The 14,789-nt window shown below is 39.9% G+C and overlaps 1 protein-coding gene across 1 annotated transcript in view; it reads left to right on the plus strand.

Moving 5' to 3' along the window:
• LOC104319693 (mucin-5B) overlaps nucleotides 1-8,223 on the plus strand; it is a 56,218-nt gene extending 47,995 nt beyond the window's left edge. The window contains exons 32-40 of the mRNA XM_069804036.1: nucleotides 6-170; nucleotides 379-629; nucleotides 1,096-1,270; nucleotides 2,443-2,486; nucleotides 3,347-3,469; nucleotides 5,138-5,260; nucleotides 5,594-5,639; nucleotides 6,058-6,169; nucleotides 7,968-8,223. Coding sequence (XP_069660137.1) covers nucleotides 6-170; nucleotides 379-629; nucleotides 1,096-1,270; nucleotides 2,443-2,486; nucleotides 3,347-3,469; nucleotides 5,138-5,260; nucleotides 5,594-5,639; nucleotides 6,058-6,169; nucleotides 7,968-8,223 — 1,295 coding nt within the window. The remainder of the gene's footprint in view (nucleotides 1-5; nucleotides 171-378; nucleotides 630-1,095; nucleotides 1,271-2,442; nucleotides 2,487-3,346; nucleotides 3,470-5,137; nucleotides 5,261-5,593; nucleotides 5,640-6,057; nucleotides 6,170-7,967) is intronic.
• Nucleotides 8,224-14,789: the final 6,566 nt, after the last annotated feature.

A 14,789-nucleotide genomic window follows, 5' to 3' on the forward strand; every position in this document is an offset into this window, starting at 1 on the left:
AACAGTAGCTACAACTGGTACGCCACAATCAAGTCACGTTACAGCAAGTACTTCTGCAGCCTTCAGTTCTTCCCCCAGCACACCTGTCATAACAAATGCAAGTACATATGTTACATCAAGCAGAACAACTCCATGTTTTTGTCATGTGTTCGGTAACCTTTTTTCTCCTGGTAAGTGTCTTATTTTATGGTTATAAAAATTTTCATAGCAATATAAACCCTTAATACTCTATTCAATTAAATATAACCAGTGAAAATCACCTAAACATAGAACTTTTGATACACGAATACACTTTATATTTTCACAATATTTTCTTGGCTTTTTTACCCTAAGTATATTCATTGGTCTTTTAATTTCTCTTCTGATTTTCCTCTGCAGGGGAAGTGGTATACAACAGAACAGATAGGGCTGGCTGTAATTTTTATGCACTTTGCAGCAAGGAATGCGAAATTCAGCCATTCCAGGGGCCATGCTATTCGACAACTCCTTTCACTTCAGGCACCTCAGAAACTACAACACAAGCCACCTCATCCACAGAACATGTATTTTCTTCTGTCTCACCAACCACAGCAACATCCCTCACAACTTCAGTAGAAAGAAACTGTACTGATGTCAATCCTCCACGAAAGGTGGTTTGCCCTCGTTATTTTCTAATATACCACCATTGCAAAACCAACCCAATTTCTGTCCTCTAATAGCCAGTTCAAATCAACTTGTATGTACTTCAGTAACAAAGTTGGTCATGTTACAAATGACCTGATGGCGCACAATTCTTCAACCTGGCATTACCAGGCTTTTAAGTAATCTGGCGATGGAAAAGCTCACTAATACCATGGCAGAAACTTTTTTTTAATAAAAGACATTTAAATGTCATAGAAATAAGTAGACCAGCTATGAAAGTGTTAAAATCTCATTCTCCCTACACAGAAGAAAATTCTGTGATTATTCTCAGCTTGCCTGCTCTTAAGGCCTGAAATCATATGCTAAGAAAACTATAATCTGAACTCCCTATCAATTTTGAGAGTCTATCTCATGTTGAAACAAAACTACCAGGGTGAGAGAGCACTTAAGAATAAATAATTTACATATTTTCAGCCTGGAGAGAACTGGATAAGTGAATGTCGTAAGTGTGTCTGTGACTCCGTCAATGCTACAGTACAATGCCAGCCGCTCCCATGCCAAACAGCTCAGACACCGATTTGTGACCCAGAATTTGCTGTTGTGACTGCACTACCACTAGAAGACCCATGTTGTCCTAAATATGAATGCCGTAAGTATTAAAAATACATACATAAAGACCAGGCTACACACTGGTAAGTTACATTTGCACTTCTGTTAATATCTAAGCAAGTTCTTCATGTATCACAATAACAGCAAAACCTTCCTTAAATTATTCTGGCTGAGTGAACATGTATCAGTTTTTGGCTAAATATGCATTAGAAGTTTATTTAAAAACAAAATGTTATTTTCAATGAAGTTTGCTGAGAGTATTGGAATGGGTGGGAGAGTAGGATAATACTTCAAACCTTCAAGTGGTCTGTGTAGCTCAACTATCTCTGTATCTGTAATCATAAAGGTTATTAATACATTTTATTTAATGTTATTAATGTAACATTGGCGCACATTAACTTTAGCCTAACTGTAGCTAAACTAAGGTGCATAAACATTAAGAATAAGCCAGCAGAAAGCTTAACAGTTAACTACAAAAGCAAGTAACGTGAAGTAATAATACAAAGTTAATTGTAATCAGTAACTGAATTGTCAATGTATGAAAAATAATAATTATACTTACACTGTTGTTGAATGCTCATGAAAATTTAGAAGTCCAACAGTTATATATGTTTACATACATACATAAATTTTTATATACATATATTTTTATATACATACATTTATAGAAAAGAATAAAAAGAAAAAGGTAGCCATAAATAAAGCCTGAAACAGGAAGGTCAAAACAAAGGAACAGCCAATTTGAAGTAGTTCTGTGGAAGACATGAATGCACTCCGCCATGTTGTCAAATTATTTATATTACCACAGTAAGAATACCTTTTTTTCACTCAGAGTCAATCTTCCATGCACACCATGTTCTGAGAGGTCATAAAGAATCAATAACAAAGGCATCTTTGAAAGTTACTGGACATCTAGGCTTCAAAGTTTAATTTGAAGTGAATCTGATATCGAAAGGGCAAAAAAGGGATTTTTTTCATGCAGAGCTTGAGTTTGAAGCCATTCCTCCTCAACTCTTCTAGCTAATTTCAAAAAAGAAACTTTACTTAAACATTCAGCTATACTAAATATGAGGTCTAAGCATGTAGGGGGTATTGAATTCAAGTCTTCCATAATCTCTGTGTTACTAACAAAACTTGGTAACATCTTGACTTCTCATGAAGTCTCACAATTTGAGTTTACTCTGGAATTTTTTGTTTGTTTGTTTGTTTCAGGACCAAGGCCTGACTACTGTGTGATTAATGGTACAACATACAAGGTGAGAATGTTACACTTATAGAGGTATATTGCTGGAATTGAAATGTACACATTTTCTACCACAATAAGCCTTTGAGAAAGTTCTTTTTCCCAGTACATTTTTTTATCTCTAGCCCTTAACTGGAAGTTGGTTTTTTTTCTAAAGTCAAACTCAAAATTGTCACAGAAGAGTTCCTCAACATGTAGCATAAAATAACAGTGTACCATTTTTAGTGATGTACTTTCTTTTTAAGCGCTCTCCCACTTCTGGAATTAATGAATTTTCCAAACGAGCTGATGAATAGCCCAAACTTAACCACTCTGAAATAAGCCCAGAGAACCTTCAAAAAGGATAGCTAGGATTTTTGCTTTAATTGATACCTAAATCTTTTGCTAAAATTGATACTTAGGTCATTTAGTCAAAATTTAAACATTAGCACTGGAGCCTTTTGGGGATACATTTCAGAAAGACTGAAATCCGTGTGTAAATTTGTATCTCTGCTTATATATCTGCATATGTATCCAATTATTTTAATCTCTATTTGTAAATTATAATTGTTTTATAACCACTGAGCATGGCTTACAGGGAAAAAAATCTTAAATGGAACACTGAAAAGCTGGTAAAATAATGAGGCACTACAAACCGGGTTTACCTGCATTTTATTAATTTACTTTTGTCTTTTATATTGCTTTATTTAGTTTTCTCCTAATGTGTATTTTGTTGCAAGGCATAAAGCCAAACAACTGTATGTTCGAAGAGAGTTGAACAACTCAGTCACACTTGCATTTCAGCAACCTTAATGGTTCTTAGCAATGCTTTCAACTCTGCCTATACATTATATAGAAACTGTTGCCAACTGATTTTTTTTTTCTGTCTTCCAGGTTGGAGCATCAACAGTAACCGATTCATGTATGAACTGTACCTGCACATCTGAGATAGATAAAGCATCTTGGCAAAATATATGGCATTGTGAAAGAGTTCAATGTGAAAAATCTTGTCCACCGGTGAGTTCAGATTCTCTAGGCTGCCCAGTCAGCCCTCAATTACAGGAAGACTAGAATTCTCCATCACCAATGCAACATACTTTCATCTCCTTGTGAGTAGGGTCATCAATACGTGACCGAGGATGGAAAGTGCTGTGGGAAATGTAAAAGATCTTGCGCCATCAGACTAAGTAACAACACTGTTCACAAGCTCAGTGTAAGTATTCCTTTCATTTTCACATCTCCCTATTAGCCAATACTGGTTAGAACAGCTAAGATTCAACTCATGTCCCTTACTAGTAAAAATCTAATTAATACTGAAATTACTCTGAAAACAACAAACTAGTTTTCTGAATTGATGTATTGGGTTTGCGTGACAAGGTTTTGGTAGCAGGGGGGTTACAGAGGTGGCTTCTGTGAGAAGCTGCTGGAAGCTTCCCCTATGTCCAATGGAGCCAATGCCAGCCGGCTCCAAGATGGACCCGCCGCTGGCCAAGGCCGAGACTGTCAGCTACAGTGGTAGTGCCTCTGGGAGAATGTATTGGGGGGGGGGAGAACTGTGCAACTGCAGCCAGAGAGAGGAGTGAGAATGTGAGAGGAACAGCCGTGCAGACCCCCAGGTCAGTGCAGAAGGAGGGGGAGGAAATGCTGCAGTCGCTGGAGCAGACATTCCCCTGCAGCCCGTGGGGAAGACCATGGTGAGGCAGGCTGTCCCCCTGCAGCCCATGGAAGTCCACAGTGGAGCAGATATCTGCCCGTAGCCCGGGGAGGACCCCACGCTAGAGCAGGTGGATGCCCAAAGAAGGCTGTAACCCTGTGGGAAGCCTGTGCTGGGGCAGGTTTGCTGGCAGGACTTGTGACCCCGTGGAGGACCCACACTGGAGCAGTCTGTTCCTGAAGGACTGCAGCCTGTGGAAGGGACCCACGCTGGAGCAGTTCATGAAGAACTGCAGCCCGTGGGAAGGACTCGGGTTGGAGAAGCTTGTGGAGGACTGTCTCCCATGGGAGGGACCCCACACTGGAGCAGGGGAAGAATGTGAGGAGTCCTGCCCCTAAGGAGGAAGGAGCAACAGAGACAACATGTGAGGAACTGACCACAACCCCCATTCCCCGTCCCCTTGCGCTGCTGGGGGGAGGAGATAGAGAACTCAAGAGTAAAGTTAAGCCCAGGAAGAAGGGATGGGTGGGGGGAAGGTGTTTTTTAAATTTGGGGTTATTTCTCATTATCCTACTCTGTTTTGATTGGTAATGAAATAAACTAATTTCCCCCAGTTGAGTCTGTTTTGCCCGTGATGGTAATTGGTGAGTGATCTCTCCCTGTCTTGACCCACAAGCCTTTCATTATATTTTCTCTCCCTCGTCCAGCTGAGGAGCGGAATGACAGCGTGGCTTTGGTGGACACCTGGTGGCCAGCCAGGGTCAACCCACCACAATTGAACACTTACTTGGAATAACAAATTCTTGATATGTGTGTTTAACTAGATAATTGTTTCTAATTTGCTGTCTAAGTGTTCAGAACCAGGATTTAAACTTTCAAGCTAGCCACCATTTGCAAAATTTCACTTTTGCCACTTGAAAGAAGTTCAGAAGCATGTGAGAACATAATTAGCTCACACATTTTTGAAGTAATCATACTATACTTTATCACAATGAAAAAAATAATTGTTTGCTTTTCTTATAAAATTTTAGGTTGGTGAAATCCTGCTACTTGATCATTGCAGCCATTACAAATGTGAAATAATTGAAGATCAACTTGTTGCAGTCCAAACTAAAAAAGTATGCCCCGAGTACAACCCAGAAGAGTGCGATCCTGTAAGTTTTAATCAACTCTTCACTGATTGAATGCAGTTTAAAAGAACAAGGGGGAGCAAGGAAGAATACAACAAATCACTTTCACTAAAATTGCAGGAATGTCTTAAGAATGAAGTTAATCTTGCTGTAACATTAGTAATAAGAAAAGCTTAGTGTTTTTACATGAGGCTACAAGGATTCAAGACTTCTGTGGTGGGGACAGTAAGTCATCCATTGTTTCATTCAGTGTTCATCACAGAGGAGCCTTCTGTCCAGTATCAGTAATGTTAACTCATATTCTTACTCAGATTGTCATCTGTGCATTAATACAAACCCTCCTTTATTTTTGCAAAGGATGAAGCAGACACTACTCCTGATGGCTGCTGCAAAATATGTAAACGTAAGTAATGCTGTGTTCGTGTTTTCTGCTTGAAGAGCGCTGTATTCAACTTCTATCTTTGAGTGGATGGAAGGATTCTTCACACACACACACCCCCAATTTTCACTTATTCTATTTATCAAGACCTTGTGGTTCACTATTTATTCAAAAGGAAAAAGAAAATTTGTTTTCCTGATATAGAATACCACAACACCAACCACCAATGCTCAAACCTCTGCATTACCTTCCAAAGACACTGTACAGCTGACATCAAAGAATAACCTGAAAACTCCAGATACATTACACAGTATCCCCACCATCACATACTACAGATTCTCAATAATCAGACATCATGCACTTTGAAATTGTTTTAGCATTCATTTCATCCAGAACTAGAAATCTGAAGTATATGTTTCTCCCCCCCCCCCTTTTTATGAAGGTAGAAACTGCAAACCTTACAGCAAAAAAACTGTGATTCGCCACGGTAACTGTGAATCTGCTGAACCTGTTGAGCTGGCATACTGTGAAGGAACTTGTCCGGGCTCCTCAGTGTAAGTTCCAAAAACTTAATTTAACATCGCTATGGCTTCATTTATACTGGTCTGTCAAGTTAATCAATCACCCAAGGGTACTGAGGGAGCTGGCAGAAGTGCTCACCAAGCCACTTTCAATCATTCGTCAGCAGTCCTGGCTAACCAGGGAGGTCCCAGTTGACTGGAGGTTAGCAAATGTGACGCCCACCTACAAGAAGGGCTGGAAGGAGGATCCAGGGAACTACAGGCCTATCAGTCTGACCTCAGTGCCAGGGAAGGTTATGGAGCAGATCAGCTTGAGTGCCATCACACGACACGTACAGGACAACCAGGTGATCAGGCGCAGTCAGCATGGGTTTGTGAAAGGCAGGTCCTGCTTGACTAACCTCATCTCCTTCTGTGACAAGGCAACCTGCTTAGTGGAGGAGGGAAAGGCTGTGGATGTTGTTTCCCTGGACTTTTGGCACCATTTCCCACAGCATTTTCCTGGAGAAACTGGCTGCTCAAGGCTTGGACGGGCATACTCTTCACTGGGTAAAAAACCGGCTGGATGGGCAGGCCCAAAGAGTGGTGGAGAATGGAGTTAAATCCAGCTGGCGGCCGGTCACAAGTGGTGTTCCCCAGGGCTCAGTATTGGGGCCAGTTCTGTTTAAGATCTTTATCAATGATCTGGAGGAAGGCATCGGGCGCACCCTCAGTAAGTTTGCAGATGACACCAAGCTGGGTGGGAGGGTTGATCTGCTGGAGGGTAGGAAGGCTTGACAGAGGGATCTGGACAGGCTGGATCGATGGGCTGAAACCAACTGTATGAGGTTCAACAAGGCCAAGTGCCGGTCCTGCACTTGGGTCACAACAACCCCATGCAACACTACAGGTTTGGGCAAGAGTGGCTGGAAAGCTGCCTGGCAGGAAAGGACCTGGGGGTGCTGGTTGACAGCCGGCTGAATATGAGCCAGCAGTGTGCCCAGGTGGCCAAGAAGGCCAATGGCATCCTGGCCTGTATCAGAAATAGTGTGGCCAGCAGGACTAGGGGAGGGATCATCCCCTTGTACTCAGCACTGGTGAGGCCGCACCTGGGGTACTGTGTTCAGTTTTGGGCCCCTCACTATAAGAAAGACATTGAGGTGCTGGAGCGTGTCCAGAGAAGGGCAACCAAGTTGGTGAGGGGCACAAGTCTTATGAGGAGCAGCTGAGGGAACTGGGGTTGTTTAGCCTGGAGAAAAGGAGGCTGAGGGGAGACCTTATCGCTCTCTACAACTACCTGAAGGGGGGTTGCAGCGAGGTGGGGGTCAGTCTCTTTTCCCAAGTAACAAGCGATAGGACAAGAGGAAATGACCTGAAGTTGCACCAGGGGAGGTTTAGATTGGATATTAGGAAAAATTTCTTCACCAAAAGGGTTATCAAGCATTGGGACAGACTGCCCAGGGAAGTGGTTGAGTCACCATCCCTGGAGGTATTTCAAAGACGTGTACATGTGGCGCTTTAGGGACATGGTTTATTGGTGGACTTGGCAGCATTAGGTTTATGGTTGGACTCAATGATCTTAAGGGTCTTTTCCAATCTGCATGATTCTATGATCACAGAATAGCAACAAAGTTAATGTGTTCATAAGATTTCATTGAGTGGAACCAGACTCAATGGAAGCAAGAACAGTTTTGCTACTGAAGAGACAGGTAATTAAAATCACATTCATAAGTGTCTGTGGGAGGGAGGAAGAGAAGATGTAAAAAACCCCACCCCCAAAACAAAAGTCAGCAGGGGCTTTCTGTATGTTAGTTTTTAATAAGATCTATTTTCTTTTCCTGGCGGAACACAGGTATTCTCTTGAAACAAACCAGATGCAACACGAGTGTAGTTGCTGCCAGGAGTCCAGCAGCCAAACAAGAGAGGTGACCCTGACTTGCAAAAATGGAACAAGCATAAATTATGACTACGTCTACGTGGAAGAATGCCAGTGTATGAATGCATGCACTTCAGAAACCTCTGCAACATATGGCTCCCAACTGAAGAAATCCACTGCATATGGTTCCCAAAGGAAAATCAGCAGAAAAGAGATGATCAGTGGAAAATGAAAGCAGAGACCCTAGGGAAACTGGAATCATATTTTCCACAGAATAACTTCTGCTCCTTCTTTAACCAATCTTCCATCAGTTTCTCTTATCACCTTTTCTCTCTTGTAAAAAAAAAAAAAAGTCAAATAATTAAATCTTGGTGTTTTGGGGTTTTTTTTGGTTTTGCTTTTTTTGTTTGGTTGGTTTTTTAAGTGATACAATATTCAAGGGCAAACATAGATGACTGTGTAAGATACCTTTGTGTAAGTTACAGAAATATGCAAATATGTTTCCATTTAATCACAAACCCGACATTTTTGGAAAAAAGGTTTAAGGGGGTCTCTAAAAACCAAAACCAGAAAATATTGTAGCTACATTGCACTTAACTCTTGTTCCTAGAGAAAGCTTTATTGCATATCATTTTTATGGAGGTAATGGTCCTAAACACACATCACAGTGACAGGGAGAAGACTGGTTTCTTGTTCATTTTGCCTCTTATTTGATCAATAAAACTTTCAGCATTTTTCAATTTCGGTGACTGGTGGCTGTTCGATACCCATTGTCATTATCTAAATGACAGTGAGTCCAATGGCATCAGGGAGTTTTCTAATGCAGATGGGTATATTCTCTAACAGCCTTTAGGAACAAAGACATTCTCAAAACCCCTTTCCTGGATAAGGTTAAATTCTCTCACTCAGGTCTAAATAGCTCTGCTCACTGGCGTAAGAGGTACAGAGATTAAAAAAAAAAAAACCTCATTTGCTCACTGTATTCTACTTGCGAAGATGGTGGGATAACAGGTAGGCTGTAGTTTGTTTTCCCTGTAATTAGTGGAGAGGTCCAGGAGACAAGTATAAAAAAAGGAGGAAGGGAAAACTTTATTCATCACTACCATTTCATGTTCTAGATCAAAAAGTATCTGGCTGCAGAAATCAGCACCTGCTTCTTCAGTTGAAAAAACAAATCTCTATATGAATGAAAGCTCTAATTAGTTGAAGAATACTTAAGGTGATGTCAATGAACTTGGTAAAAATCAGAAAATGCTCCTGCCCATAATTTTAACAATATTTGCAAGTAAGTTCAGGATATGTTTTTAAACTGTGCATTTGTTTCCTGTGCTATCTAAAGCTTTTGAATGGATTTACACTAGTAAGGAAATTGGCTGCCTTTTCCCACAGTAGTTCATCATGTTTACCTAAACTGTTTGGAGCACTTACCTTATTAGTAGCTGTTATAATACAAAGCCTGAAATCTGCCCTGAAGGCTTGGCTGAAAAATAAAGGAGGAACTGTTTGATCAAATAATTGCACATTTTATACAGGCTCATTTAGAAGTGACATTCAATTCCTGAATGAAATCAGTAGATCCTTCACAGGCATGACCTGATATCACATTAGGATTAACCAGTGGGGAGAAGTAGGCAGGTTTGTAAGCTTTGCATTTTACTGCTGAACTCCATTCATCTCTTGCCTACCCAGTGTTGGCCTGTCCCACATCAGGTACACAGGTTCCAGGCAGGGTTCCTAGCTATGACAGTGGAGCAGACAGCTGTACCACTCCCTGCACCTTCTCTGACTCAGCAATAAGCCATTTTTCTTTGGGAACCTGGGCTGAAGCCAGACCAGCTGCGCACCACCAGTTTTACAGTTTCACCACTGCCTCCTCAGGCCCTGAACACCAGGTATCACTCTGAGGAGACATCCAAACAGTCCTGAACAGGCTGACTAGTGGGTCAAGCAGTTTGACTGCTTCAGCATAGCTTCCTGGGTTTCTGGCTTCCAGAGGGTTTAGCACTTCAGGCATAGCACCATGAGAACAGAGAGTGCCTGATGGGATCTAGAACTGTACCGCAGTGGAAAAATACAGGATCTAGAACTGCACCGCAGTGGAAAACCAGCACGGCTGGCTGTAGGAGGTCTTCCTAAGTGAGAGGCATTCACATATGCCAGCCACATTAGGCCTGGCTTTATAATGGAAAGCTAGCAATATTAATCCAAGCTAGACAAATTAATGCCTGCAGAGCTGATTCATCAGGGTGCAAAAACCCAGTGACACTTACATAGCTTTTAACAAACATCTGTAACCACTTCTGAACTTGGCTTTGAGTTCAGACTGAAGCCAATGAAATCTGCGTGTTTTTCCCCCTTCCTCCCTAGTCCCTGTATCCTGAGTATTTGGTACCATGTATCACCAGTTACAAAGCTTCCCTAACATTTTCCAGTCTGCAGGTTTTCCTCAACTATTTTAAGCACTGTATTAACATTAGCAGCACTTTCCAATTTGAGTCTTAAGCTGCCCTCTAACGGTCATTATTCCCTTCTGTAAAGAAAACTAAACCAGGAACTATTCCCTTAATTCTACTGGAAACATTAAGCTTTGCAGACCATATTCATCCATCAGAGATCAATCATATTAGCATGTATAATTGTTTTATTTGAAACTCCCAAGTTATGGAAGATGTAAAGGCTATTTCTCAGAGGTGAATGCCACATTATTTCCAGGTAGCTGATCAGTTACCTGAGTTTCATTTGAAGATGTCACTGCAATCCTCAGTGATCAGGTGCTGCATTCATGGGGGAGTGGAGGGGGATGGGGGGAAAATCAGCACCATAATTCACCTTTAGACAATCTTGATTAGTGGGTTTGGGTTGTTTGTCGTTCTTTTGTTGTTTGGGTTTTTTTACTACGAAAACCAGCCCACTGCAAAATGCTAGAAAGCACTGAATTTCCTCTGTTCTCCTTAAAATACAACTTCCAATTTTTTTTTTTTTTAAAGGGAAATCTATTTTCGTACCTTTTTTCTCTCAAGCCTACATAGAAGAAAACCCAGGGGATTTGCAGTTTAAGTAAACAGGTTTCAGGAGGAAACAAACATGTATATTTCTCTTTGAAGCAAATGCTATACTAGAAGTCCAAGGAACCTCTAGTAATTACATAAAATCAGAGAAATCAGCTAAATAGGAAAACATGAAGACATACATTTGTTTGATATGCAAGAAGTTACCATTTATGTTACAATATATCTAGCTATTGTGTACTATACCAAGCTGCTTAGAACTTCAAATGATAAACTGATTGTACACCTTAATTTTATAGCAAAATTTCCAACTATGTTCAATCATAGCAGCAAAAGTTTGAGTTATAGAACTACAGATTAATAAATATTTAAAATGAGAAACAGTATATAATCCAAAATTAATCCTGAGCTCTTTCCTGTCATTTCCATGGGGTACCAAATTAATCAGAAAGTGCTGGCTTTTCATCCTCTGATATTTACCTTAAACAAATATACTGATGCTTCATTAAAAATTACCATAGAAAGAGCATTTACCTACATCAGGAAATAGAACACCCATTTTTCTATTCCACTAACAGTCAATTACAGGGACTATTGCATTACGGAATGTTATGTAGTAATATGCATATATATGGTAAAACTACCCAGTTAGTGCATTTTATTGATGTGTTGACATAATGCCTTTTAAACAAATCTGTCAACCATACTGAGAATCTTAAACAGCTCATTGACTAAAATGTCCCATTGTAAATAAAACCATTTACAGGTTTTGTCTGATGATCTAAACTGGGCAAATATGAAGGTTATGCTGTTGTTTTGTAAAAGTCAGTGCATTTGTGAAACTGTAATACTTAGCCACATGAAAGACATTTGTTAAGTTTTAAATTAATATTTATAATATATACCCAGAGTTCTTCAGTTGAAGGAGTTGAAGGACAGAATTTAATATCACTGAACAAACTAAATCTGGTAAAATATCTGTACAACATTCATATGCAGGGCCCTTCATCTCCCAATCCAAATTAATGACCTACGTGTGCTCTAGGCTTTCCAAAACAGAAAATACCAACAACATTTGATCAGTTGGAAGACTGGAAAATAGTCAAATAGACTAAGAATAATTTGAAAGATTAGATGAAACCAATTACCCTGTAAACTAGGAAACAATAGCTCCAAATTATTTTGATTAATAAAGAACAATGGGTCCTTATTTATCAATCTTTCCCTACGCAGTCTTAAGTGTATTTTGAAAATTTTGTGATATATAGAAATATTAAACTACAAGATAAATACTTTTCCTGTTACACCAACATTTCTCTTGCCTCCTCACTTTTCAGCATAACTTTTCCCACTACTTCTCCTTTTAAAACAGCACCTCCAGGCAGTGATTTAAGAAGCTATTTTGTTGATTTTGGCTTCTGACTTTCATTCACCTCCCTTCCTCTATTGATATTTGATAGCACTTCCCATGTTTTTAATACAGTAACTTTATGTCTGAAGAGTTTGTTGTCTTCATTGATACCACCTAGTTGTCTCCTGTCCTGGTTTCAGCTGGGATAGAGTTAACTGTCTTCCTAGTAGCTGGTACAGTGCTATGGTTTGAGTTAGTAGGTGAAGAATGTTGATAACACACTGATGTTTTCAGTTGTTGCTAAGTACTCTTTAGTCTAAAGTCAAGGATTTTTCAGCTTCTCATGCCCAGCCAGCGAGAAAGCTGGAGGGGCACAAGAAGTTGGCACAGGACACAGCCAGGGCACCTGACCCAAACTGGCCAACAGAGTATTCCATACCATGTGACGTCACATCTAGTATATAAATGGGGGGTGGGGGTGGGGGGGGGTGGAGGTGGGGGGATCACCCCTCAGGGACTAACAGGGCATCGATTGGCAGGTGGGGAGCAATTGCACTGTGCATCACTTGTATATTGCAATCCTTTTATCATTACTCTTGTCATTTTATTAGTGTTATTATCATTATTAGTTTCTTCTTTTCTGTTCTATTAAACCATTCTTATCTCAACCCATGAGTTTTACTTCTTTTCCCAATTTTCTCCCCCATCCACCTGGGTGGGGGGAGAAGTGAGCGAGCAGCTGCGTGGTGCTTAGTTGCTGGCTGGGGTTAAACCACGACAAATGCACACATAGAGTTTCTGCATTGTTAATTTTGCCACTACACTTAACGCAATTCCATCTGTTGAGAGAGCAGAGATTCTAAGAGGCAACATGTTATATCAGAATATTCTTATGGAGACCTTTATTTTTTTATCTCCCGTTTTCATGCTTTCATTTCCTGAGCCTCAAGATTATGTTGCCAACAGGAGGATAAATCACTGATTTGGCTTATTAGGCTCCCAAATACTGCACCAGTAGCTAACAGAAGTATAAAGTTCACTTATTGTAATCCTGAAAATAGGAGGGATGTGCAAAAGGTCCTGTCCGATGTATGAGTATCATACAGAGCCCTGACATTTTCATGATTTTGGGGATCTAGAACTTTATAAGGAGTTGACTACAAACCAAAGAATACTTCCTTTGTACACAGCATCAGAAGGGACCATTAAAACATGGTATGCTGCTAACCTACTTTAAATGACTAATCATACTCCATTTATTTTTGTTAAAAAAATCATAAACAAACTGGCTTGGAATCTAAGAATTAAGATATTGCAGACCTTTAATCCATTTTTAATTATTCCTCTTTCTATTAGAGTCTCTGCCTTTCCCTCTCTAAAGAAGTAAAAGATTCTTAATTGGATTTTGCCTCCAGTAGAAAAGGATTGAGAATTTCTTTCGCACAAACTTCCTTCACCCCATCCAACTCAACTCACGTAATAGCACAAACAAGCATTTTTCTTGAAAACATAAAAGCAATAATCAAAGAAACAAAAATGCTGTGTTGTACCATCTAGTATCACAGCAACTTTGTGGTTGTTTACACAGATAGTCACAACATAGTCCTTATGGTCATGCTGTTTCCTGACAGCTGACTACACCACAACTCTAAAGTAATTAAGCTCCCCTGATTTTCCCAGATGCCTTCACTGTTTGTTTTGTTCCTCCCACTGAAGATAGCAGTGATGGATCACCTTCAATATAAAAATATTCAGACTAGCTCAACGGGCCAAGCCGTTTCTGAGGTACATTTTAGCAGTACTCCTATATTTCAATAGTGAAGACACAGATCATGTTAAATTCTTTTGAAACATTCACTGGACATGAAGGCTGAGTCCTGGTCCTCAGGTAATGAGGTTCCATAATCACATGAATTTAAGTTCTGAATTATATCAAAGTATTTAGCCGCTTCTTGCTTCCATGCTGTGTGAACATGCTGAAACCTTAAGAGATCTACAAATCATCCTTCCATTTCTTTTAAAAAGAAATGTGCTCCAGAGAGGTTATCAGATTTGTCTTGCCAGCTCTTTCAATGGAAGTATTTAAATTTATCATTTTAAAGTATTCCCATAACACTCTGTGCAAGAAAGAAAAATAAAATCATCATTTCTTTTGGCATCACCCTGCTAAGGTTTTCTTATTCAGACACCCCCATTTTAGTAGTTTCAAATGACCTTTTTCAAATGGACAAAAATAGCACTGCAAAATATATTACTTAGGATGAAGAGGGAAAGAGTTCTCAATCCCCTGGCTACAGGCCATATGCTGATTTTTAATTTGAGCTAAAAAAAAAAATCTCCCTTCACAGGTTAGACTAATTGATAGCCTATTCCTGTTAGTTGGACTTGAATCAAATTGAGACATCCAAATGAATGTATATTATAGCTTTATATACATGG

Source organism: Haliaeetus albicilla, chromosome 16 (genome assembly GCF_947461875.1).
Source record: "Haliaeetus albicilla chromosome 16, bHalAlb1.1, whole genome shotgun sequence".
Classification (NCBI taxonomy): domain Eukaryota; kingdom Metazoa; phylum Chordata; class Aves; order Accipitriformes; family Accipitridae; genus Haliaeetus; species Haliaeetus albicilla.